Source organism: Culex pipiens, chromosome 3 (assembly GCF_016801865.2).
Source record: "Culex pipiens pallens isolate TS chromosome 3, TS_CPP_V2, whole genome shotgun sequence".
Lineage (NCBI taxonomy): Eukaryota > Metazoa > Arthropoda > Insecta > Diptera > Culicidae > Culex > Culex pipiens.
In genome coordinates, this window is record NC_068939.1 from 17,440,351 (window position 1) to 17,467,789 (window position 27,439).

Genomic DNA, 27,439 nt, shown 5'->3' on the forward strand with positions numbered 1-27,439 from the left:
GTTGTTTCCTCTGTATCGTGTGCTGTAAAATACTTTATTTGCTACGTGGGTGTGAATTTCATTTTTCTGTTGTAAAAGTTTGTTTTAGAGTACATTGAAAGTGCTTCTGGTCATTATCAATCTACAAAAATATCCATTATGTGACTGTTATGAATAAATACAAAGTTAAGGAAATAACGTGAAAGAATGTTGGATTACTTTTGGGTGAAGGTGTGATAGAGGACAAGTTTGACAAGTGGTACTTAACAGTTAAGATGGCACATATATGCATGATAAGTCTAGTCTATTAAATTCTTCTGTTAACAAGAATGTTTCCTAATATTATTATATATAAAAAAACAGTGTTTTGTGCATTTGTTTTGTATGTACGCTAATCACGTGTGTCCATGGTCAAATCTTGGACCATAATTGTTCGAAATTTCGAGACTGCGTCTGTCTAACATTGATTCTCAAACCACTTATATTTTAGAGAGATAACAAGTAAAACAACTAGCTTCAAACAGATGAAGAGAGTTTGGTTGATTTTCAGGGGTGGGGTTATCAGACAGATTCATGTATCACTATTAACGGTGTCCTTTTCTTCTTAGTATCAATAGTTTGTGTCTACTGGGTGGTGTTAGAACCGGGGACTGACCGGACAGTCGTTTTATTTTAAACAATGCTCTTCACCTCTTCCGGTGTGGAAGATTGTGCTTTAACCTACTCTCAGAATAGTCTAAAGCGTGGAATTTTCCTTCTTAACGTGTTTGCATTCTGCAATCAAACTCGAAAAAAGTGTATCTTATCACATAGGGGAGACTCTTGTGTGATCCGCCCTATCTGTCTGTTCAATGTTCTACTTCGTCATTGTCGTCCACGCTTTGATCTTGTTGCGTTTCCGGTGGTTCTTCGGGTTCGGTAGCAAGTCCCTGGGCTTTGTCCAGTGGCATGGGGAGTACTTCCGGTGGTATCGCCGAGTACGTGTCGTGGATAATGTTCTTGAACTCGAGGATCGTTTTCATGGTTGTGGTGGTCGGTGTGATGATCTTTGCGATGTCATTCTCCTCCGGGGGTGGTGCCAAGGTTTCAGACTCGGCCGCCGGTTCCGGTTGGGCGTCGTACTTGAGCTCATCGTACGGCTGTTGCTGTGGAATATGAGCAATTTGCGGTGGTGAAGCAACTGGTGGTTGCTGCAAATCCTGGATGCCTTGGACGGAGGGAATTGGTTGAAGCATTCCTGCAGCGGCATCGGCAAATGCCGGTGGTTGAACCATCATCGGGGCCGGTACTAAGATCTGTACGATCGAGGGTTGCTGAATCATTACCGGTGCTGGGACCATCGGAATTTGCGGTTGCAGTAGCGGCTTCAACAGCGGAATCGGCGGCTGCATAAAGATGGGTGAATCGATGGGAATCTGCTGGGGCACGATGCAGTGCGCAATTCCGATCAGTCGTGTGTGGAAAGACTCCATTTGGGAGACCAGTTCCGGCAGGGATTCGTCACATAGAACGGGATTCTCTGTGGGATGAAAGGAAAATAAGGTCAAATAGTGTTCGTTTTTTTTTTCACTTAAGTATCAACATACCTTGGAGGAAAATCTCCAACTTGTTCGGAACGCCATGGTTGCTGCACCGGGTTTGCGAAACAAGATCAACCGATAGCACTCGAATCATGTTGTTGGAAAGATCGGCCGTGCACAGCACCGGTAGACCGTGGAAGTCCTTGTCCATCGTGGTGAGCAGGTTGTAGGACGCGTTCACCGACTGAAGCGATGGCAGGAATGTCTGGAAAGGTGATTGGTTTAAACGGATGCTTAACAAGAGCTATTGAAATTCAAAATTACCTTGGACAACTCCTCTAGCGTGTTCAGCTTGTTGAACGATAGATCCAAATGTTCCAGATTTTCCATCCCGATAAGATCGTCAGGCGTGATCGTTTCGAGCATGTTGTGGGCAACGTTTAAGATTTTCAAGTTGTTCAATCCCATCAGCGTTCCGTCTAGTGATTTGAGCAAGTTATGCTGCAGTCGCAACTCGTAGATGATCGAACCGGAATCCACGAGGTTCTCCATTCGACCGGTTAGCTTTTCGATCTTATTGTGCGACAGGTCCAGAATTCGTAGCTTCCGCAGACCGGTCACTTCTTGCAACGAAAATTCGTTCAGCAGATTGTAGCTAAAGTTGGCAATGATTAATCCCTTCATGTTTTGCAGAGAACCGTTCAGGTTGGTCAGTTTGTTCTCGGCCAGTTGCAGGTCCTCCAATCGCTCCGCTTCGATGAATTCGTCCCTGCGCAGGTGGTTAATCTCGTTGTCAAACGCGACCAGTTTGGTGAGCTGAGACGATCGTGCCAACAGTCCATCGAAAGACTTCAACCGGTTGCCGTGGAGAAACAGCGAGTCCAAATTTTTCAGATACTTGATCTCGATGGGCAGATGATCGATCGCGTTATTTTGGGCGAAGATGGTCATCAAGTTTGGAGAGGCCAGCGGAAGTTCGTCGTCCAGCGAGGTCAGATGGTTGTCGTTGGCAAACAGTAACTTTAACTCGTCTAGGTGTCGCAGAGTTCCGTTCAGCGTGGTCAGATTGTTGTGGCCATAGTGCAGCGAGATTAACGTTCGAGGCATCGTATCGGCATCGATCCGCTGCAGTAGATTCGATGCCACAATCAAGTGCCGCAGGTTTTGCAATGACTTGAACGTGTTCCCGTTGATAAACCGTAGATTCCCTTTAGCAAAATCCAGCGTCCCAACATTCGGCATGTGCTGGAACATGTCCGCCGGAATCTCCTCTAGCCGGTTCTCCGACGCACTAAAGTACTCTAACCTTGGTAAATTCTGGAACGTGTCCACCGGTAGTTGACTGAAACGGAGAGAACAAAGAACAACACTTTAGTTTCTACAGATAATTCAATTAGTTGCAGGCGACAAACGATCAATCGAGATCAGGCCGGTAAAGTCAAGAGGTGACCCGCGGGGGTCAATTGGAAAACATTTATTCCGAATAACGAATGAGCAGCAGCAGCGCTGACTCCGAGCTGGGCCAGACATTGACTTTCCGTTGAAGAGTTGATGGGGTGGGAACAAAATACACGATAGTGGTGGGTGCTGCTGCTGCTGCTGCTGGCTGGTTGGATGCCGCGCCATGATTGGGTCGGTTCGTGATTGAGCGGATCGGTGCTTTCGCTCGCGGTCAACGTACAAATGGGCTGTCCACGTGATGGAAAAATGTGACTTGGTGTTTACTGTTCAGCAAGAAGTTTGGTTTTTAATGATTATCATAATGGTTGTACACGAATCTTGTAACAAATGTATTCAAGGTAGATGATTTTTCTTCCAAATCTATAAGGAAAGGAAAGACCAATCGAAACTCCCAATAAGAAACGCTTGCAATTTTTGGGGCAGTCAGTCTATTGTATACCTTCTTATGAATTGAAAATTTGCCGAAAGTAAGTCGAACCTTTCGGGTCCGGATTGAGTCAGGACTGTACTCAAATCAGCACGTTTCCAGCGGAATTCGTGTAATTAATAATTATGTTGACCAATGTTCAAAAGCTGACGTCAGTCGACACATGATCAATCTACACAGAAAAAAAAATAATGGTAATATTACATCTGGGAAGGGGTACATCTTTTATGTCAGAAAAAAGGTGTAATTTTACCTCTGGAAATGTGTAATTTTACCACTTTTCTGTCGTAATGTCACTTTTTCAGTCTAAATTGAGGTAAAAATACATCATAAAAGAGGTAATATTCAACCTTCCAAAATTAAAGCTTCCAAATTTACATTATTTTTTTCTGTGTATTTCTTCTCTCTTTCCATAACCAAATCAAGCGATCGTTTATGAAGCGCCACGCGACTTTAAATCAGTCCACTTTGTACTAAATGGTGGCGCTTAGCTTGTGCCCCCTCCCATCGTTATAAAATATGTGGTTTGCCTGGTTGGTGCATGATTTCGTTGTTTTTCATTTTTCTCCGACTGACTCGACCCCCTCCTCCGACAACATCGTTTATCTTCATCATCATTAGCATCGGACCGAACCCGAACGCATCCAAGTGCTGCTACTGGTCTTGGATTCTGCGACTGTGTCTGCTGGCCAGCACAAATCAGAGATGTGCGGCTAAGTATATGACTTATTCTGCTTTCCATCTTGATGGCTGACCCATTAATCTTCGTACCAATAAAATAATAATAAATTCCTTTCAGCGTTCTCCCCGGTTCCACGGGTTCCCCACTCCCCACCCCACAGACTGCGAAATTTGTCCATTTCACTCCGCCGCGCGCCCATTTCTCCGCGCATGACTTGGACTTAATTTAATTACATAGTTTTACAAATTAATTATCCCGCGTGCGTCGTTGTGAGTGCAATCTCGGTCTCTTTAGATTGCTCTCAAAGAGTTTCGTTCTTTTTTTCTTTTTTGCTGCACGATGAGGTTTGGTTGGGTGGATTCCCGCGGTGGCGCCCTGATTCTCGGAACATTTTCTTTAATTCAATTTGAATTCTTGTGCTGCCGTTTTTTTTTGCTGCTGGCTGGAATTGCTTTTCCGCCGTTTTGCCAATCTGGAATGCGATTAAAAGAAGACGTCCTCTGCAGCAACAGTGGAGCATAAGTGTTCTGGGTGATTGACGGGAAGGAATTCTGATGCATTTTTCTAGAGTTTAACTTTTTGTTGACACAGATTTCATGAAAGGTGCCAACTACTACTTTGCGCTCTTCGATTATCCAAAAGTCTTCAATTCAAAAGAACCTTTTTTTTAAACTCATGATTAAATCCGAACGCCTTGTAAAAATGTGTTTTCAATCAAATTATTCTCTCTACATCATTGCCTTGGCGTTCTCGATTGCGAGATTCCTACTCGAAACTAGGACTCCGAAGGCTTGATTGTCGAGGCAGTTGCAAACCCCTTTTTACACCTTAGCTTCCATCCACCCTGGGATACGAACTGACGACCTTTGGATTGTTAGTCCAACTGCTTACCAGCGACTCCACCAAGGCAGAACCCAGGGAGTCCCTACACCTACACAGAAAAAAAAAATCGGGTAAATTTACATCATTTATGATGTACCAAAAGTGCACGTCATTAATGATGCGAATTTACATTAACTTCATTGGAAATTTAAATGCCTTCCGATGTAATCATGCGGAACAAAATAGTCTTGAAAACCTGTAAATTTCCGATGAAATCTACGTAAATTTACCAAAGCCAAAAATTTTTTTTGCTTCGTTGAATCTGGAATCCAATGTAAATTTCATGATTTCTGGTTTTCATGCTATTCTTGAATGCTGCTTCAAAAGAAATGCTTTTTGTTTTAAAAGTAAACAAACAAAACATATCAAAGAACAGCCTTCATTCACAGTATAAAAATCAAATATTTTGAAAACAACATCGAACTCCAAATTCAACAAAGCGTCAGAGAATTATGTCGCACTAAAAATCAATAATATCGTCATCAGGGTGACATTGGGTCTGGGGTGTGGGCATTTTTGTATAACCCAATCTCACCCCCCAGACCCCATGTCACCCTTGATGACGGTACTATAGAAAAGGTTATTCTTTTGAATAAATATAACTCAAGACAAAAATTCTAAACTTACAAGGTTATGAATTCATTGTTTGCTGTCATCAGCCGACATGAAGTCACGTTGTTGGCGCTCTCGATATGCTGTATTTACAGTTGTATTTGCTGCTCACTGCCATCACCGCCGGCAATCAACACTGTAAGATGTCGCTCAGCTGTTCCGGTGCGTCAACACCCTGCACCAGGAATATCCGGCTCGTTGTATCGTCTCCGTCGATAATTTAGAAAGTTTTCCGTTGGATCACCTTCTTGTACAGCACGCCTGCGAACCGCAGCTGCTGCTGGACCTCATGTCCTTTTGCAACTGGTTGCCGACGTCGTTCAAACTGGGAATATTGGACGGCAACTGCTGCAGCTCCTGCTTGGGCTGCTTCTGTTGCTGGTCTTCACCTTGATCAAGCGTTGACATATTGTTGGAACCCTGGTTCTGGAGAACGGATGAGAAAGAGATGGAGTAAGATTAGTAATTTCGTAACAATTTACTACGCGCCGAACCGTAACTTTTTACTGTTAACACTTGATACTGACTGCGCTTCGTTCTGGCTTTCCACCACCTGATATCGCTGCTGCCGCCATCGTAGAACTAAAAAACGCTCGTCGTAAACGGTCCACCAAAACCAGAACTCACCGAAAAATCCAGCATAAGACACATTCCATGCTAGAGCTGTTGCTTGATGTACTTGTTTTCCATGTGCCTCGAGATCCTGCACAAACACGGTTACGGTTAAAGGTTGAGTTAACAGTGGCCACCGGAGCCGACTTCATGGTCCTCCTGAATCGCTCCTATCTGGTCGATTTTTTCCCAGACGCTTCCGACAAAGCTGCGACGAAAACTTCACACCGAACACGGACAATTCGAGACGATCGCAGTAGGCGGCTTCATGATAATGCTCACCCAAATGTTTGTAAACAAAAAATGACGTTGGCAGTCAATGAAAATACGAATTATAGACCGGCAAAAAGAAATCGATGATTTTTTTGTCGGAGTTCAATTCACCCAAGTTAGGGTAGGAAAGAATCCAATAGAGCTATCTAAGCTCGATCGCACGCACGCTAGAGCACCATTTGTTTTGCTGGATGGTACAAAATTTAACCTCAACATTTTTCGCGTACGCACAAACAATACATGCGCACGTAGATAACTCTATGCGAAATGTTTATTTTTTAACAGAGTCAAATCGATTTTCTTTTTATCTCGTCATGACATTTTATATTTAAAAGTTTTTGAATAAGTTTTTTGAGTTCAATAATCAAACAAAAATAACAGTTGCGCGGCTGCAGTGCTATCATTTGCGCGTAATAACTTTCAGGCTGGTACCGTAAACTGGGGTGACTTTGATAGCCCGGGGTGACTTTGTTAGGTTTTTCAAATGCTCGTCAAATTAATATCCAAACATATTTGAAAATTTTGAGTATGTAAGCATTAAGGGATAGTTTATTATCGAACATATAGCAAAAATGTGACTGTTACATTGGATGTATCAAAATTAGTGGCCAAATCAAATTTCTATCAATGTCACCCCGGGCTAAGTTTAACTGAAATCAATTTTAAATGCATCCCCCAGAATCATTTTTAAGCATGTTTGGGTTAATCCAAAAATCTTTTGAATTTTGTTGAATTTTCAGCCGCAAAAAGGTTTTTTCTCAAAAAAATATTCGACAAGACAAGCCAATTTTTGGAAAAGTTTTAATGTCATCTAAAAAAGTTAAGCTTTTACTCCTAGCCTAAAAAAATCTGACCTTGTACGGAGATGGTCATTTTGCAGAGTTTAGTTGGATCTTGATAAAAAAAACTTAAGATAAATTTAAAGGATTAGCGAATAAGATGAGCCATAACATTAAACTTTGCAAAGTTTATTTGAGTCAAATGAATTTATTTAAATCGTTTATTGGAAACCAATTTGTCCCGCTCAAAAAAAAAATCAAATCAAACACGCTGTTCCCCTATGGATAAAGAACACAACAAATCAGGAGTTTTTTAAAGGTCCTATAAAACAAATTTTAAATTTTGGATTTTTGGGTGATTTTAAAGCCACGTTGAGTCAGAGGTATTTTAAAACATCCAAAAAGCAAAAAAAAATGTTACGATTACACTTTTACTAACAGTGTGGCATGAAAATTCTAATACTCACTTTTGGGTAAAACACAATTTGTCGGAGTTGTAATACAATCAAATTATCGCTCTTCCAAGGTAGTCGTGTAAGCACACCCCGACAACTTTGACAACAGTTTTTTTTTTCAAAAAGTTTTGCTTCAACCAGATTTTGTTTGGATTTTCGTAGAAAGTATAAATTTTTAAGATTATTGAAAGTGAAAAATACCATGATTTGGCGGAAAAGAATACTTTTCAGCTAAAGCAAGCAAAAGATTAGCAGAATGCCTGTTTGAACCCACCGGAGGAGTGGTTTTACCGGAGGAACCAAGGCTGCCCGTAAAAGTGCCCCGTACGCCGGCCAGTGCCATGAAAAATGTCCGTCAATACTTCACAGTACGATGATTTTACCTGAAATCCTTTGGTACCGGATTTCAGAGATTTTTGCTCGCAAGTTGCCGTTTCAGTGGTGGTACCGGAATACGACCAAAACATCAAGATTGATCTTAGTTCCCAGTTGGTGACCCCTAGGAAGCTTACCTGATCTATTGCGCGATCTACGCCAAGCTTGCCTATAAAACATCCAGCTGGTCTGCCGTATCAGATTTGAACGCGCTCCAGATTCTGCTTGCCCTTTTACCTTCCGGCTTCCGGCATCAACTTTTGTCTCGCCCTTTGCCTTCCAACTTCCGGCATCATTTTCTCCACCATTAAGCAGAGGATTTAGCTACAAGTAGTTTGACCACTAACCATCAATAATTTGTTTCCTGAATAAGTTTATATTCACATATTTTTGTACCAGCGATCCAATTTTAAATACTTATCTTATCGAATTTGAACCATTTCGTTGCCGAACCATGAAACAGATGCCACCCGCAACCTTTTTAATTGGCCTTCAATTGGAATCCTTTGTTTCCCAAAAGTTTGCTGCACCCACCATGACGTTTGTGAAGATTTTTACCGCAAGATCGAGCACCTAAACCTTACGAAACAGCTCTAATTTGTGCGCGCAAAACTTATAAACATTGCACTGATTTGTTGTCGTCAACAGATTGAACTGTCATTCTCAAAATAGAGTTGCAACTTAAGTTTAAATGCTTAATGAGTTTACATTTACAAATATTTACATCAAATATGCAATTACATTTTTTCATTATTTCAAATTTATGATTTGCTGGAAGCAAAAGTTCCATTTACATGAGATTCGTGAATTACAACGAATCTCATTTTATGTGAAGGCCCTTTAAATGCTATTCAGCGTTTTACAATGAGTTTCAAATTTACATTGAGCATGTTTACATTTGAAGCATGGTTTCAGTGTCGTGTGAATTTACACTTTTTTTTCTGTGTAGACTGAGCTATCGACCTAACCCTTTAGGTTAGACCGGGGCCAACATTTACTTCCCCATCCGACGGATGTGGACGTGGTCAGACAAATCTCGTCTCGAAAAATGCCACCGGGACCGTCTGGGATCGAACCCAAGCCGACTGGGTGAGAGGCAACCACGCTTACCCCTAAACCACGGTCCCGGATAAATGTGTTTTACATTGTCTTAATTTTGTTTGTTGAGGCAAATATGTCCCCTGAACTACTCTGAAGTAAAGTAAATTTTTTAATCCAAGATGGCGGTGATAAAATCAATCATTCAATTTAGAATAAAATGGCTCGCATAATTCGATTTTGATGTAAAAAATTAAAATTGATTTGGTTATCCGAAGTCCAGTACAAACCTTCGGATAAGTTTGGTACAATGTTTATTAAAAGTTTTTGTCACACAGTTTTTTTCATCAAGTCTTACTGTTTCCAACAGTTTTTCATTGAAATGTTGAAATTTTGGCTTGTAATTTCAATTACCAGTCCACATATTTTACAAATTACCAGTCCAGTCAACATATTTAACAAATTATACAGCAATTCCATTTAAAATGAGCCTAAACCGAAAAAAGCTCACAATTTTTCTGGGGGTTTCTTGGCTAAAATAATTAGACCCGCATTTTTTTGTTTGGCCATAAGGGAAACCTACACCGTACTAGGGTGGTCACGAAAATGGTCATTTTCGTCATATTTAGCAAAAACCACTTTTTTCAAAAAATCATTACTCCGCTCCATTTCAACCGATTTTCCGTCAACCGTTTTGGTACCAAAAGTTGCATCTTTCGATTACGACAATTTTACCACAGAGAACAGATGTACATCTTGGTTCTAACTTGTGTGTAAACCGTGTAAACTAAAAAATGCGTTGCATACAATCTTGCATCAAAGAAATTAGAGTGTACAGGATACGCTTGGCGGCGCCACCGTCGCGGCTGAGAATACTAGACTTAACAATTAAAAAGGCTCAATAACTTCGAAAGAAAATAAATGTTAATCTCGTTTAAATATAAAATTCACTTCTGTATAATTCCAGTTGACTAAAAATAATGCAAAAATGCATTAACATTAACGAAAACATAAGAGAAAATTCATTCAAAAATTATTTTTCAAGCGACAACTTAAAATAGTCCCTTTACACATGTTATGTCCGATTTCGTTTTGTTTACCTTCTTTGGCGCGTAAAATTACAGCCCTCTGATGAAGGACAGTCAGACATTGGTCTGATGTCGTTCGTACGGAATGCTTTATGCAGTGATTAGATGGTCCAACGTTCTGCTACTGTAGGCCATCATGATTTTGGAAGTGGCGCTATCTAGGCGGATGGTGCACACCCTAGCTCTTTTCAACGTATTTTGGTTTGAATTTTTACACACGTTTTTCAATGCTGTTTGTTCAATGATATACATCTGTTCTCTGTGATTTTACCCAAACATGTATTGGTCATCGCTTAAATTTTGAAGTTATTGCAGTTTCAGGGGAAAAGCAGATTTTGTTGCCGATTTCGGCATTTTCTTGTTTTTTGCGCGTGGCACGTTGAAAACCTCAGTTTATTTTATTAAATCATATCCCGGAAACGTATGGTTCGACATCGCCAATTTTTTGATAATTAACGTGAAATTTTCCGAGGAATCCGATAAAAATAATTTCAGACATTGGCTCTTTGGTCCAGACACGGTCAAAACGCCATTTTAAGTTTTCATACGAGGTTGAGCTAGATTTTTGACACTTCTTGCTATTTTCATCAAATAGCCAAACTAATCACCTTTCTTTTGCGTCTAAGACAGCTAAAATTGGATGAAATGACGCGGAGATATGATTTTTTGAAAAAAAGTGGTTTTTGAGAAAAAAATACGAAAGTTGCCATTTTTCGAACCACCCTAGCACGATGTAGGTCACCTTAATGGCCAAACAAAAAAAATACGGGTCTAATTATTTTGGCCAAGGAATCCCCACAAAAAGCTTTTTTCGGTTTAGGCTCTTTTAAAATGGAATTGCTGTATATTTATGTCACTACCGCCAACTAGGGAAAATCGGGACTACAGTCTGAATAGGTACAGTCATCCCTCATATTCGGAACAGCTTACAGATCGGCCAATGTTAAAAAAATCATAGCAAATCGATAATTGAACATAATGATTAGCCTTTACCTTCATGTGAAAGCTTTTCTTGGGATCTTTCGATTGATATATGGACCGACTGTAATTTTTAAGTTTTATATAAAATTTTGAAAGAAAAAAAACCTTGAATTCTACAAATTCGGAACACTTTTTTCTTACGGATGTAAAAAACATGTGATTTACTCTAGGAGTACATATTTTTTTATAAAATAATGACTTCACACACTGAAACCAACGAAACTCAAGCTTAGTTATGTTTTTTGAATGGTCTGATATCTTTTTTTGTGAAAACATCAGTTAAATTCAGGTGTTCCACAATTGTGGGAGGCACAATAACATTCCACAATTATGGAACAGGCAATTTGGAGGCAGTGTTTTGCTGCTCTGAACAAAATAGTCTTGAAATTCTGTGTTTGTTTCAAAAGTACTACTTTAACTAAGGAATAGCACGAGAATGTCCAAATAAATGTCCTAAAAATATTAGGATCGCCAGAAAAAATGCATTTTGCATGTTATTGACAAATTATCACAAAAGTGTTCCGAATTTGTGGGTGCACATGTTTCGAATATGTGGGATGACTGTACAATAGATTTTAGAACAATGCAATTGGAAATCAGAGTACTGATTTTGTTGTTCTGTTCCTGTTTTAATCGAAATCAATCAAAAAAATCAATTTAATAGAAAATATGTTGAATTGTAATGTTGTAAAAATTCTTATCGATTACTAAGTTTATTCACATTTCAACAACCAAATTTGAATTTCTAGACCAACATTATTTTATTTTTTCATTTTCTGGAATACCCGGGTTTTGGAAAAATCCCGGGAATTCCAGGATGGACGCACTAGAAATTATTATATAATTTTTCTGATTTTTGTTTAATCGTTCCTAAACGGTGTAATTTCTTATCAATACAATAGAAATATATTTTATTGTCATTTTTGCCTTCCTCACCTTACTGAGGAAAGGCTATAAAATCACTCGGAAAATGAACTTTTTAATTAGACCTCCTAGACCGTCCTTCATTTGTACATATCGACTCAGAATCACCAGCTGAGCAAATGTCTGTGTGTTTGGCTGTATGTAGACATGTGTACCAAATCAATGTCACTGGAATATCTCGTCACAGGCTCAACCGATTTTGGCCGGAAAGGTTTTAATCGATCTGTCTTAACGTCCCCTAAGTTGCTATTTAAATTCATGCAGTTTTATCATGTATTTAAAAAGTTATGTTAAAAAAACTGTTTCATATTAAATTAAAATTATGGTAAAAAGGGTGGTTTTTTCATGAAACCCTCACATGTTATATAGTTTTAGAAAGCATATGAGAAGACCTTTTAGGTGGAGTAAGAATTTTCAAGATCTGACTTACCTATCTTAAATTATCAAGCAGTTTAAAAAATGGTCTGAATTCACATAACCTCAACTGGTCGGGTCTGATCGCCACGAAAAAGCCGTGTAGAGGGATGCCATTTTCCTCAAAGGCCGTGTCTGTATAATCTTGACAAAAAGTCTGTAGGTAATCTGTTTTTTTACTCATTACTTATTTTTATTAGGACTTCTTAGGTGCTGCGAACGTCAGGGGAGATCCATAAACATGTGGACACTTTAGGGGGATTGAAATCACTATAAATGAGGGGAAGGCACCAACCACCTAAAGGTGGATTGAGTAACGTTTTTAAAATTGTATTTTTTAAATTATGGCACGATTTTTATAATATAATATTTTATAACAGGCTTCATGCAAAACCGGTACAACTGCAGAAGCAGGTTTCATTCATAAAATTGTAAACAAAGTTATGATTACGGTTATTGCAATTGATGGGATTTTCTTTTCTCTTTCTCTCTCAATGGCTGGTACCAACTTGACACTGAACGAGTAAGAAATTACAGTCGTAATGGGTTATTGCGCTAAAACGGCCGTACCTCCCTGACTGATACGAGTCCAGAGCTGACCAGAGAGCAGCAGAGAGGAGCAGCATCCCAGAGCAAACATGAATGACTGATAACGGGCTGATAATCGTCGTCGTCGGCGGCGGCTTCGTCACTGGGCTCCAATGTTTACACCCGAACGGCGTCTCGTCTCGATCGTGACGACAATTCACCGCCCCGGAGAGAATCTCCGGCGAACTCCTCCTCCTCTCCGCTGGTGTGAATCAGTACAAATGTGCAATATGTTGTTATTGCTTTTCACGTGATTAATGAGTGCAACCTCCTCATTGGCAGCCGCGGTGCATTTGCTTGGCGCGAGGAGGGTTGGCCTCCAAACTGGTCGATATTTATAGCAAATGGGACACATTTTATTAGATTTAGGAGAAAGTAGTTTGAGAGACGTGTCTTGCCTCTGGATTGATTAAAATTGATTGGAAAAGAAACCGTCTGATGGAGGTGCATGGTATTTGAATATTTTTTGTATGGCTTGGATATGGGCTTGGTATGGATTTTTTGTGAGCCGCCAAAACAAATTTACTCGAAATTCCAATGATAAGATGACGTCAAACCATTTCCCATCACAATTCCATCCAATTGAATCTAACTGTTGGTGACTGGTAGCTATGACAATTACGTTGACGTAATTTCTTCTGCGCTTTGGATGCACTCGAGAAGCGGCTCTACAAACAAAATTAGCCTGTCCCCGTCTTAAAAAGCGACTAGTACAACAACTACATCAGCTAAACGTGTTAAATCATCAGGAAGGATCAAATTGAAATCCACCCACACCCGGCAACAAATTAGCCACACATACAAATTGTGGCTCGTGCCCTAAACCCATTTATTTCGCTGCACTGATATACTACCCGTAACGTAGTATATCGCTGAAATTTTTGAAAAAATTGTAAAGAGAAAATGTTGAAATATTATTAAAATTAAATCAAATTAAGTTAAATAAATTAAGTGCTGAAGGAATTTATCCCAAATCAGAACCCTTTACCCTACCGCAACAAGCATTAAACCGCAGCAGAAAGCATTAGAAGAAGAATGCATGGTGCGCGAGCCCTTTTGCGTGACAAAGATGCTGCGAGAAAGTGCACGCGATAAAACATGGAATGGCAATAATCAGAAATTGTAATTACGGCGTCATATCAACAGTGACTATCCAGCTGGAGGAGGGCAGAGAGAGAGAGAGAAAGGCAAAGAAATGCGCAGCATCCGGAGTGGAAAAGTTCAACTGGGAAGTGTTGGGGTTTTAAAACGTGCATCTATGAGAGAAGTACGTTTAGTGGAGACGCATGGTCGCCATGCGGACTGTCGAGGGTTGAACGCGTCTGATGGGAAACGAAACGAAGCAGCGTTAGGATTTTCCGTAATTAGTTCAAACAAATTTTCTGGAAAACCCCCTTTCCATTGAAAATTTACACTCGTGTGATTCATGCGCAATGTGTTACGTGGAAAGAAGAGGCTCACTTTCAACTCCGGTTGATCCCAATACGTGTCGTAATGGTCGGTACACGGTGTTGTTTATTATTTTCATAATCTACGCTCGCTCACACCAACGTGTACGTACCATCCTTTATCGCCGGGTTTTCAGCTGAATAAACATTCCTTTTACGGTTTGTTTATTTCCGACGGTTTTTTTTTACCGCCCATCGATCGTCAGGAGCGAACGGAAAAAAATAAATCAACCGTTATGGCAGGAGTGGGAGCCTTGTTTTGGGACATAATCATTCCAAATGTTTTAATGTTTTAAAGCATACTTTTTACAAAACAAAGCTATTTTTAATACATTTTTTTCTCATAGAATAACATTCCCAAACACCGCAATTTTTATGTATTTTTTCAACCTCCGGCCCATGAAGCCATTTCGTCCGGCCCGCGACTGTGCCAATTTTTAGCCAAATCGGTTAAGGGTTAAGGATCGCTTTTTATCGTTGAAGTTTGTATGCGAAAACTAATAAAAAAAATTGGGGAAAAGCCTTGGGAAAAGCAAATATTTCGAAATTCTGCCAAAAGGTGGCGTTAAATGTATCGGATCATTGTCAACTGTGAGATTCCTATGTAAAATTTTATGACAAACCACTTTGTCGAAGACCGCAAAACGATCCGAGTTAACCATGACGAGTTATTAACGATTTCGAAAAGAGGATGTTGTATGAATGGATTTTTTTAAATCAACTTCAACACTAAAAAGCGATTCTTAACCCTAAACCGATTTCGTTCACAATTTTTACAGTTGCTTATTTTTGTCTATTGAATTGAATCAGGGGATATTTCTGATATCGATTTTTTATTGTCACCCTGGTGATGATTAAAAAAATAAGATAACATTTTTTCATTATATTTCAAAAATTTCATTGGGAAAGCTTATTTCATTTCTATGCTTTTAGCATAAAATGTTAATAATTTATTAAGATTTTGCTTTCTTATTTTTTTATTAAATGTTTTGTTCCATAATAATTGGAATCATTCTCCAATCGGGCTCAAGATTTTCTGGCCGAAATAAATAGACCCGTATTTTTTTTTGCCAGTAGTGTGACCTACTAGGATGTAACAAAAATGACTTTTTGGCGGGCATTCAAGGGTTTGTTCCGGTGGGCATACTAAGCCCAAATCCAAAATATGAGCTTGATTGGACGTAACAGGAGCTGGCGCTCCGCCCTTCAATTTTAAATGGGATTTAACCCGTAAAAAAAGATTTTTTCAAAAATGTCACTTTTTGAGGCATTTTGGCCACCAATGCGTTTACCAAAAACATCACTGGCGTGTAGGCCAGATCCTTGCGCATCTTTTGGTATATATAACATTGACATTTGGAGCACCCTGGAGCTCGGTACAGGCCTTCAAAGTTTGGCATTTTTTCGAAAAATCGGTCCCGGCAAAATCAAATGGCGTCTAGGGCGTCGCGAGGCGCGACGCATATCTTTTTTGCCGGGACCGATTTTTCGAAAAAATGCCAAACTTTGAAGGCCTGTACCGAGCTCCAGGGTGCTCCAAATGTCAATGTTATATATACCAAAAGATGCGCAAGGATCTGGCCTACACGCCAGTGATGTTTTTGGTAAACGCATTGGTGGCCAAAATGCCTCAAAAAGTGACATTTTTGAAAAAATCTTTTTTTACGGGTTAAATCCCATTTAAAATTGAAGGGCGGAACGCCAGCTCCTGTTACGTCCAATCAAGCTCATATTTTGGATTTGGGCTTAGTATGCCCACCGGAACAAACCCTTGAATGCCCGCCAAAAAGTCATTTTTGTTACACTCTAGTGACCTACACCGTGCTAGGGTGGTCCTAAAAGTGGCAATTTTCGTCATTTTTTCAAAAACCAATAAACTAATTTTTGGATGTTTTTTGGTCCAGACATCGTCAAAACGGAATTTTTGAAATTTCATTCGACCTTTTCAAATGTTTGGCTAGATTTTTCGGTCTACAAACTATTGAAAGGTCATTTAAACACCATTCATTTGCGTCCTAAACAGCAAACATCGGTTGAAATGGCGCAAAGTAATGATTTTTTGAAAAATGTGGTTGAAAAAAAGACCATGCCTTTTTCGCCACCATGGTGTAGGTCACACCCTATGGTGTAGGTCACACCCTATTGGCAAAAAAAAATACGGGTCTAATTATTTCGGCTAAGGAACCCCCAGAAAAATGTTGAGCCGGAGAGGAGATCTTTTTTTTTGGTTACTGCTCTTTTCAAATGGAATTGCTGTATATTAATATTTTCAGAATCATTAAAAATTTCATCTCATTTCATTAAATTATCAATTCCGTCAAAATGTGAAACATATGAAAAAACAAAATTTGGATTGTGTCCTGAAAATTTACAGAAAGACACTAAATTTAAATAACTTACAGTTTTTGCCGCGTTTAATTTAAATTGAAGTTTTTTTTTTCAAGGAACTTGAATAAAATTTATGTTTTAATAAATGAGTAAGCAAAAATATTATGCATTTTGTTTAGAACAACTTTTATTGTAATAAAGTTTTGTTTATAAAAATTGAAAGCTTTGTTAATAATACTGAACATAAAGATTGCTGCAAATATTTTTAAAATGCCTCAGAATAAGTCAAGAAATCAGAGAGCATAAATATATTTTTTCCTGAAATTTCAACAATTTTTATTTACAGGAATTTGAATTTGTTACAATATTTGAATAAAAATGAAAAAAAGTTTTTTTGTAGAGAAGATTTTAATCCAAATTTGGTTTCAATAAATGTCATCATGCCTTATTCTTAAAAAATGTTGTGTTTAGGAAATTACACTAAAAACAATGGCAACGACTTATGAAACTGGAATGCTATAAAAAAGTTAATGTTATCAAGGTATTTAAGTGCAATCGATTAAAACAATTACTATGGGTAATTCTCCGCCAACTCACACAGCAGTTGCCCCGACCCCTCTTCGATTTGCGTGAAACTTTGTCCTAAGGGGTAACTTTTGTCCCTGATCACAAATCCGAGGTCCGTTTTTTGATATCTCGTGACGGAGGGGCGGTACGACTCCTTCAATTTTTGAACATGCGAAAAAAGAGGGGTTTTCAATAACTTGCAGCCTGAAACGGTGATGAGATAGAAAATTGGTGTCAAAGGGACTTTAATGTAAAATTAGACGCCCGATTTGATTGCGTACTCAGAATTCCGAAAAAACGTATTTTTCATCGAAAAAAACACTAAAAAAGTTTTAAAAATTCTCCCATTTTCCGTAACTTGACTGTAAAATTTTTTGGAACATGTCATTTTATGGGAAATTTAATGTACTTTTCGAATCTACATTGACCCAGAAGGGTCATTTTTTCATTTAGAGCAAAATTTTTCATTTTAAAATTTCGTGTTTTTTCTAACTTTGCAGGGTTATTTTTTAGAGTGTAACAATGTTCTACAAAGTTGTAGAGCAGACATTTACAAAAAATTTGATATATAGACATAAGGGGTTTGCTTATAAAAATCACGAGTTATCGGGATTTTAAAGTTGGTCGTCGTTGATCATGGCCGTTCATGCTCACCCGCGACAGACACAGACGACGAAACAAAGAGAAACGCAAAAAGTTACTTTTAAAAAAAATTTTTTTTCGTAAAATCGCGATAACTCGTGATGTTTATAAGCAAACCCCTCATGTCTAGGTATCATTTTTTTTGTAATTGTCTGCTCTACAACTTTGTAGAACATTGTTACACTCTAAAAAACAACCCTGCAGAGTTAGAAAAAATGCGAAATTTTAATGAAAGATTTTGTTCTAAATGAAAAAATGACCCTTCTGGGTCAATTTAGATTCGAAAAGTACATCAAATTTCCCATAAAATGACATGTTCCAAAATTTTTTACAGTCGAGTAACAGAAAATGAGAGAGTTTTAAAAACTTTTTTAGTGTTTTTTCAATGAAAAATACGTTTTATCAGAATTCTCATTACGCCATCAAATTGGGCGTCTAATTTTACTCAATTTTACACGTGATCTCAATCTTTTTGAAAGCATTTTGTTAATTTTGATATATGAAGTCACAGATCTGATAAATACGTCCATTTTATAGAAAAAATATTCTCATGAATTTATTGAAAATTTGCAAATAATTTTGGTATTTGTTGAATATTATGCTTTTATTTTATTTTGTATACCCCCACGACTAACGCCGTGGGAAGAAAACTTTGTACTTGGCTAATCGAAAATTTTCCCAAAAAAAAGATTTTAAAATTTTGCCATAAAAAGGAAGTCAAAAGTCGATCATCCTACTTTATATTAGAGCGCGGTAAAGCGGTTACTAGGGGACTTTCATCATTTCAAGACAACGAAGCGAGCACTTTTTACAACCGACCCCAACCCACAACGTCCGAAAGGATCAGTTACAGGGCAGGTGGCGGCGCGGCCACGAGGGGATGAAAATCTGTCGTTTTTTTATTTTTTATTTTGTTTGAAGTGGTGGCGGCGCTCGGTGCGGTGTGTGCTGCTTCATGCATGGCTGCCCGGTGGCTGATAAGCGTCGAATTGGCAATTAATTAAATTTTGACGTTTATTTATAAAATATTATGGCGCTCGGCGGTGGCGCTACAAGTGACCGCGGCCAAGCTCTGGGGGCGCCACCAATCCTGCCGATGGTGCCCGCAAGGACCAGTGTGTTTGTGTGAGCTTACGTGTGTGCTGGAAATACAGATGCCCCGACGGAAGCAGCGAAAAACGTTAATCAATTTGTAGTACGCGCACAAGTCGTTTGTTTTACTTTGAGGGTACTACGAGGTTTGTTTGTGTTTTTTTATATATTTGCAAAAACTTTTATGCCGCCGTCGGCATTTCAGTACTGATATGAGTGTTGTGGATGATTGGAGCAAATAAATCTATCATATTTCTTTTTTTTATAACAGACCAAATTTATTGTTGTTGTCAGGTGTTCCTATTTATCGTCATTACTGTTTTTTTTATTTGATTTGATTGATAAAAGATTTGTAATTAATTATAAATTGCCTTGATTTTGTAATTTTCTCAAAGAATAGATTTTGAATTGAAACCAGTTGATTAAGTGATTCAGTTGAAAAAAGCTAATTTCTAAATTCGTCTCAACACAACTTTATAGAGTTATCTACGTGCGCATGTATTGCGTGTACGTACACGAAAAAGATTGAGGTTAAATTTTGTACCCGCCAGCAAAACAAATGGGGTGCGTGAGCTCGTGCTTAGATAACTCTATTGAAAAAGTTTCGCAAAATAAATTAAATTTGATTCAAGATAAAGTGTTTAAAACTGAAGTGGCAAGAAAAAACAAGAAAATTTTTAGGGACCATCCATAAACCACGTGGACACTTTAGGGGGGGGGGGGGTATGGCGATTGTCCACGCTCCATACAAAAAAGTTTTTTTTTGTATGGACAATTGTCCACGAAAGGGGGGGGGGGGTGTGGGATTTACAAAAAAGTGTCCACGTGGTTTGTGGATGGTCCCTTAGGTTGTTGGGGAAGATATTTTTCTGTTTCCTTATGTATACTTATTTAACTGCCTATTTGACAAATAGACTTTATTTTGTAAAAAGAATCAAACGGTGTTGTTTTTTTGAGGGCACTTTTTTGTCACCATTGACAGACGTTGACTAGAAAATTATGCATGCACGGTAGAGCGTCCAATTTCCCGTCCCGGGAAAAAAATTCCCGGGAATTCCCGGGATTTCCCGTTAAAAAATATTTCCCGTTTCCCGGGAAATTTAAAATTTTCCCGGGAATTCCCGAAATTCAAGCGGAAGTATACAATTTCTTAATATTTATGGATCCATTATTTTAAATTCTCTAGAAAAATGGAGAAACTCAATTTAATATCATGATTTATTTCTGATAATATTGGTTTCTAAAGCAACTGGAAATAGACCAAGCTTAATGAAAATAAACAATACGAATAGTTTACGTTTTTGTTTACCATGATTAAATTAGATAAAAATGGAATTTGTATCATTAAAAATTTCAAATAGGTTTTTGCAAGAAGAATTATTTCAATTCTTTCAAAAAATTTCTATCTAAAGTAAAAGAATTATATAGCACTGGTGCAACAATAGGTGTTAGAAGGTGTAACCTGAAAAAAATCGAAGAGTGGTAGTGGGATGATGACAGTTTAACGTATAATTTAAATCATGTTTTCGTTCTATAAAAATACGTTTAACAGAAGTCAATTATAAACCAGAAAACCATTCAAAAATCATTGAAAAACAACTTTGTATTGTTTAAGAGGTGCCCGAAGAGTTCAAACATGCTTTAAAAACTTGCTCCAAATATTTGAAAACATTGAGTTGTTTGAAGTAAAACAAACACAAGAAGTTAGATTTTTAAGGAAAAACATAAAAGTTTAACCATTTTGTTCAAGAGCTGACATCTATAACAACTGAGGTTGCTGAGCTGTGCTTCCAGTAGGGTAGAGCTAAACACGGATGGGACTCTACAATTACACTCAGAATCGGCATGACGCTCGAGATTTCCTAAGCCAAGAAAACACTGTGTTGCCTAAGGGAAACTACAGTTTATTTCCGGTTTCAGTCGACAGGTTTATTCAGGGATCCCTTCCTCTCCTCTAGCACTCGTTTCCCGTCCCACGTCCTTACATACTATCTCCTACCTCACTCGTCCTTCTTCTTTCTTCCTTTACACTTCCGGTGCACCGTTGACTCGTTCGGGGCCCCGTATCGCCGCTCTGCCGTCGTCGCTGCTCCTTTCTGCTGACGTAGACGCTCCTCCTGCAGTTCGCCAATGGGGGTGGCCTCTTTGTCAGTCGGATGGACCCTCCGACGCTTCGGCTGCAGCCTTCGAGGACCCTTGCCTGCCGTCCGCGCCCTTCCTGTGCTTGGTAACGGGCAACAGGCTTCGACGGTGTCCAAGGACTCCGTCGGTACAGTCCGGGTTTCGGGTCGCGGAGTTGACGGTCACGGCCAGGCGCACGAACAGTGTCAAACGGGGACGCTGACGGTTCGTAGGGTGGTTCACCGGTCCGGAAATAGCACGGCCAGGGTGAAAACCACAAGTGTTCACAAAGTGAACCGTGAAACACAAAGGGGTCCTACGCGGGACAAAATGGCGGTTAGATTGCTAATGCTGGGGATCTGGGCTCGTATTGGGATGCTTCTGGGATGGCACATTCCTACCTGGATGTCCAAAACACACGAGTAGCTCCTGCTCTCGTCTCTCCTCGGAACGTAGCGAGTTCCGGGCGCTGTCCTGATGGTATCAGGTTCCACTGATCCGTCCAACGGACACTCTACCAACGCTGGTATTGCGGGTTGGTACTCACTTGGTTGCCTCTACGGACAACCGTTCGCCACTTGATCACCGGACTTTCTGATCCAGCAATCGCGATGGTGGTTCCCAGAAGCCCCCTTTAACCTTCACGTGCCAACTCATATCACCCGTCATTGCATCCTTCGAACATTCACCACCCCCAATGGCCGCCCATGCGATGTTCTTTAGCGGCGACATCTGGTGGTGACTAGCGGCATCAACGCACGGTGTGGGACGTGCAGCTACGGGTTGCTGCCTTGTTGAGAGACTTCCTCGTTCCCCGTCGACAAACACAACGTCTTCTTGGCAATATTTACACAAAAAACTATACAAAACGCGACGATTCACACCGATATTTAACACTACAAACACACTGGTTACACATCAGTATAACTTGCTTTAGAGGAGTTATTTGTTATGAAAAAAATAATGTCTGAATGATTTTATTCGTTTCAACTCAATGTGTCAAACCATTCTTTCTCAAACTGGTCACAGAGGCAAGTCTAAAGAAATTTAAGATTGCGGAGAATGGATTCATTTTACTTACTGTCCAAACACTTTGATGAAACAATATTTTTCAACAAAAATACAAGAGATCATTTTTTGATTTATTGTACGATTTGAGCTTAAAAAATTAGAAAATGTACATTTTCTTGTAGTTGTATGAATTTTTACATGCAGTCAAGCTATTAGTTGATTTTAAAAATTATTTTAACAATTAAAGTCGCTGTCCTATTCAATTTTGATGCAAAATAAGATTCAGAACTAAGATTAGAGCAATTTTAAATAATTTTAAAATTTCCCGGGAATTCCCGGGATTTCCCGGGAAATCGGTTAAAAATTTCCCGTTTCCCGGGAAATTGGTTACTCCGGGAAATTGGACGCTCTATGCACGGAAAAAAACTCAATTCTCAAAATCGTGAATTACACTCGCGAATGCGAGAACCACGAAGGAATATATACACGTTTATAGTGCAAATGCACCATACTCATGAATAAATTCCTCCGTGGCTCTCACATTCGTGAACTTAATTCACGATTGCAAGAATTGATTTTTTTCTGTGTGCTTGCTTTGTGGCGCGTTTTTTATTTAACATAAAAAAAATAATAAATGATCTCTTATTCACTAAAATTCATAATTCAATAGATGGTTCGCTGACAAAATGAACCAACAAATTATGCTTTTAATTTTGATAACCTCAAATAGGGGCAAACTTGCCAAGTGCAAGTGTAACAAGCTAAAGAAATGCTCGTTAAAACCCATTGAAAACGTAAAAAATCTGTCGGATGTTTTGATAATTGTCATACTTTGATAGAACAAGTTACTTAAAAAATACTGTTTTGGACCATAAAAAATCGATTTTCAAATTAATACGTTTTACTAAACTAGTGAGGCAAGACGAACAACCTGTTGAGGCAAGAGGCAAAATGCGTAAAACAGCAAAATTCAACTGTTATCACTTAGACATATCAAATCATAATGTATTTGAAACGTTTCTTTAATTTTTAAATGAAATAGAAACATTTTACTAATATGATCGATTTCTCGAAAAAAAAAATCATAATATTATTATATTATTTCATAATTTTGCATGGACACATTTAAAATCCATATGTTACACTTGCTCCACATGGACAAGTTTTTTTTAAAAGCTCTCAACAAAAATAATGAAAAAATTAAACATACCTAAGGCTACCAGCTGTACGGATTTTTTACTTACCATACGGATTTTCGACCCTCTTCGCGGATTTTTAACAGGCCGGAATTTGTGTAGGGAATTTCACGCATAATACGGATTTGTATGGAATTTTTACAAATTTTGAACATTGAATTGCTTTTTTGATTTGGCCAAAGCTTTTGTTAAAGGATCCAAAGGCTTTCTAAAACTTGTGAAAACCTTTGAACATTTGAACTAACAAATCTAGAGTTTTTTTTAAAGGTCCTATAAACTGTTGTGTTTCACATATTATAGGACCTTTTCAATAAAAAAAAACTCTAGAAATGTGTTCGTGAAAACACTGAGAACGATATCATTCGTAAAAGCAGTTTTTGTTATATAGTAGTTGTTCGATACCTGGGCGCTCGACGCAGACAAACGTCAACAAACCAAAATGACCGAGGGGTTAAAGGACGCAAAAATCATATTCAATATAGAAATTTTTTTTTTCAAACATTTGTTTAATTTCAAGATACAATTAAAGAAATATGAAAAGTAAGCATTGTAAATAAATTTGAGTAACTTTTATTATATATTTCATCTGTAAAATATTATGCATTGGTGGTCCCCTCGTTATTTTTTGTTCAGCCCAGTTAACGAGCAGCATTCGGTGACTGGGCTACGTTCTCAGCCCAGTTACCGAACAACTACTGTACCATGGTGACATATCGGCAAAGTGTACGGATTTTTGCTCAGCAAGAGTTGGTAGCCTTAAACATACCGTAAACCGGAGTGACTTTGATAGGATTTCAATTTGTTTTAGGAATATTTTCCAACAGGTAAGGTTTTTCTCAAGATTATTATTTTTTAAACATGTACTGGGGTAGGTCACACAAAGTCCATGCACTATTTTGGAATAAAAGTTTCTTCAATAGTGTTTAGAAAAATATTTACGTTTAAAATTCTTAGTTTCAATTCCGGGGTTATAGGCAATTTTATAGGCAATTTCACTATAAATTTTTAGAATTTTTTTAATTGTGTTTCAAAAATACATATTATTTATTATTAACAAACTTATTCAACCTTCTCCTAGTGGAAAATTGTCCAAATAATCCGAAAATGCATTCCGTTTTCCGATTCAAAATCATGTTCTATGAGAAAATCATGACACTTTAAGAAGTTTAAAATAATGACATTTCTTAACTATAGTTAACTATCTTTTAAAACATTTCAAAATTTTATGAAAAGTTCTTTTTGGGGTATTTTGAACACTTCTCTACCACGGTCAGTATGATTCTAAACAATTCCTTACGTATTTTAATTGTACTTTTTACGGTTTTACGGTACTTTATATTATAGGTGTAAACTGTTCTAGGAAAAATTGCATTTTGATAAAGTGAGCCTGAAAACGAACCCTTAGCCTTATTTTGTGCTTTCCAAATATTATAAGAAAACAAAGGATTTGAACAAACACCATTCAATCTAGTGTCCCGTGACGTTTAAGATAGTACGAGCGATTGTTTCTCTTGCTCCAAAAGGTCGTCTTGACCCACTTTATCCTACAGTTTGTTTGCAATTAATCACTTTCAAATTTTCTAAGTGTTAAAGAAAATATTTGTTTTTACGGAAAAAAAACTTTTCACTGTACAACGAAAATTCACAAAAACGCAAAATATTTTTGAATTAAATTTAAAAAAAATGCGTATACACGCAGGGGACTGTACTTAAAATTGTTTTCAGCTGATTGCACTCTAAATTACATTGAAATTTTGAAGTTTTTGGTAAAACTTGTCCCCTTAATTTTTAGAACGGGTTTTGGAGAACCTAAAGTTTATGGTTCCCCTCGAGTCTTCTTGGGCCTCGAGTTAAGCCTGCGAAGAAATTTTGTTGGTCGGTGGTACAATCATTTTTTTATCTCAGCTCGATTATCTGATTTTGTAATTTTTCATAATTGAAAATATGTAGTAAACTTATATACTTTTTTTTTACAATTTTTAAAGATAATTTAATAAAACTTATACCGATTCCCAGTTAGGCTCACCTCAAATTATCATAGTTCATCTTGAGCGTCTTAATGTTCATGTTCATCTCGTAGAAGGATTGCGAGGCCAGGTCCAGCAGCTGCGAGTGCGAAATCGTCAGCCAAATGTTGTAGTCCGGAGTGAAGCGGTCCTGCAGTGCGTCCACCACCTGGTGGAAGGACTCCATCTGTTCGCACTTGACTTCGATCGTGTTGGCGAAGAAGCCGTGCGGCGAACAGGTACACGGCGAGATCTCCCGCCGGACGGCACAGTTGAGCGACGCACTGGCCGTCATGCCGATGATCGTGTACAGTAGGGTGGCCATTTCTTCCTACCCGCAATGGCCTACGTAACACAAAACACTCCCAACACACAATCGGACTTTGAGTTGATAAGTTGATTTGCTGGGTTTTATTCACTCTGTTTAACACGAATTCTTGCTTCTTTTTCCTTTCTTGTAGTGTCACTTCCTCGGCAGTCTAATCTCAACGAAACAACCGCTACAAAGCACGGAGGGATGATCCCATGGCTCAGGGGGTGGGGTACACCGCGAGCGTGCGATTCGGAATCCTTGTCCTCGTCGATGGTTAGTAGGCTAAGGTCAATCCCTCGGCGATGCTCGAATTCGTCTATCAGTGGCGGTCAGCTGGCGCCAAAAATAAACACTCACAGGACGGCGTGTTATGGACACATACACATGGTCATCAGGTCTATCAGGAACAGAGAGAGAACCTGCTGCTTCTGCTACTGATAAGTACCTCTAGTACCCTCAGGAGAACACGGGGCTAGTGATCCTTCCCAAATGTCGAGATTTTCCGTTAAATTTTCCCCCACTAAGAAGTGTCGCCGAGACTCGTTACAGCAATCCTTATCAACTATCGCCACAACGGTGGCTCTGTGTGTTCACAGTTCTTCTCTTCCTAACGCTCCTTCGTCACACTATCAGCTGCACTGAGCATTAGCCAGCAGCAATTATCAAAAAAGAAAATCACAAACACTTCTTCTTTTTCTTCTTCTTCCTCTTCTTCTGTTGAACCCAGTCACACTTGTTGAAGGAGGAGGTCCCTTCTATTATCACCACACAACTGGCTTCCCTATCTGACTAAACCCCGCGAACGTTCCGGCGTCAACGGTCACACTCCGAGTCAAAGTATCTTCCTTGTGGCTTTTTAGCTTCCAGAGGCCGATGTCTGCATCGCAGCGCGGTCGAAAATCTACTGAGAGCAGAACATTTGAATATGTTCCTTTTTAAAACCGTCTCATCTCGCGTCGCGGCGTCGCGCGCGTCGAAGATGCTGTGCGCTGTAGAGCGGGTCGCCGTAGCTGCTGGACGGCCCTGTGAATATGTGGATTGGTCAGTGGACGATGTTGAGGGGGCACACACATGTCCTCGCAGTGGGCAGTGGCATCGGTTGTAGGGGGATCATTTTCGATATCGTCCATAGCCACAGTTATCTCAACGCTGTCTCAGAAATCATCGAGATATTTGTACCCTAGATTGTACCTTAAAAGTGACGCATCGAGTTAAAAAAAATGCTTATTTTTTTAACCTTGTGGCGAGAATCCATGTTTTTTGAAGATTCTTCTATCTTTTGGTATTTTCAGCAACGGGATGTTTTCTGACATCCTTCATCAACAATTTGATCCAGATCGACGGTAACATTTCAAAAGACATCATGTACATTTTGACACTTTCTGGGTTATTGCATATTCTGAAAGTACTCCTAATAAGCTACCTCTCCACCAAAAATGAGCAAAAGTTACTTCAGTAAAGTCTGTTTAATCATGATTTTAAATAAAGTTACATAAACAAAATCTCTGCCATCAGCAGTCTCTGTTTATATAGCCCTGTCAACCTGTCAAACAAAAGACCACATGAACCTCGTGACGGAAAAAAGCAACATGAACAAAGCGCCATGTACATTCGGCGAAGAAAAC

At 38.9% G+C, this 27,439-nt stretch overlaps 1 protein-coding gene across 2 annotated transcripts; it reads right to left on the minus strand.

Moving 5' to 3' along the window:
- On the minus strand, positions 1-26,677 carry LOC120413440 (insulin-like growth factor-binding protein complex acid labile subunit). Of its 2 annotated transcripts, XR_005604945.2 has the most exons (5): positions 25,522-26,676; positions 1,824-2,841; positions 1,566-1,764; positions 700-1,498; positions 1-669 (listed from the first exon to the last, which is right to left on the minus strand). XR_005604945.2 is itself a non-coding variant. In XM_039574257.2 (4 exons), exons 1-4 carry the CDS (start codon positions 25,824-25,826, stop codon positions 828-830), a joined length of 2,193 nt encoding a protein of 730 aa, XP_039430191.1. In that variant the 5' UTR covers positions 25,827-26,677; the 3' UTR covers positions 1-827. The 2 variants fall into 2 exon arrangements, 1 of the variants encoding a protein (XP_039430191.1); XM_039574257.2 differs by having other exon boundaries at positions 1-1,498; positions 25,522-26,677.
- Between the last annotated feature and the right edge of the window lie 762 nt (positions 26,678-27,439).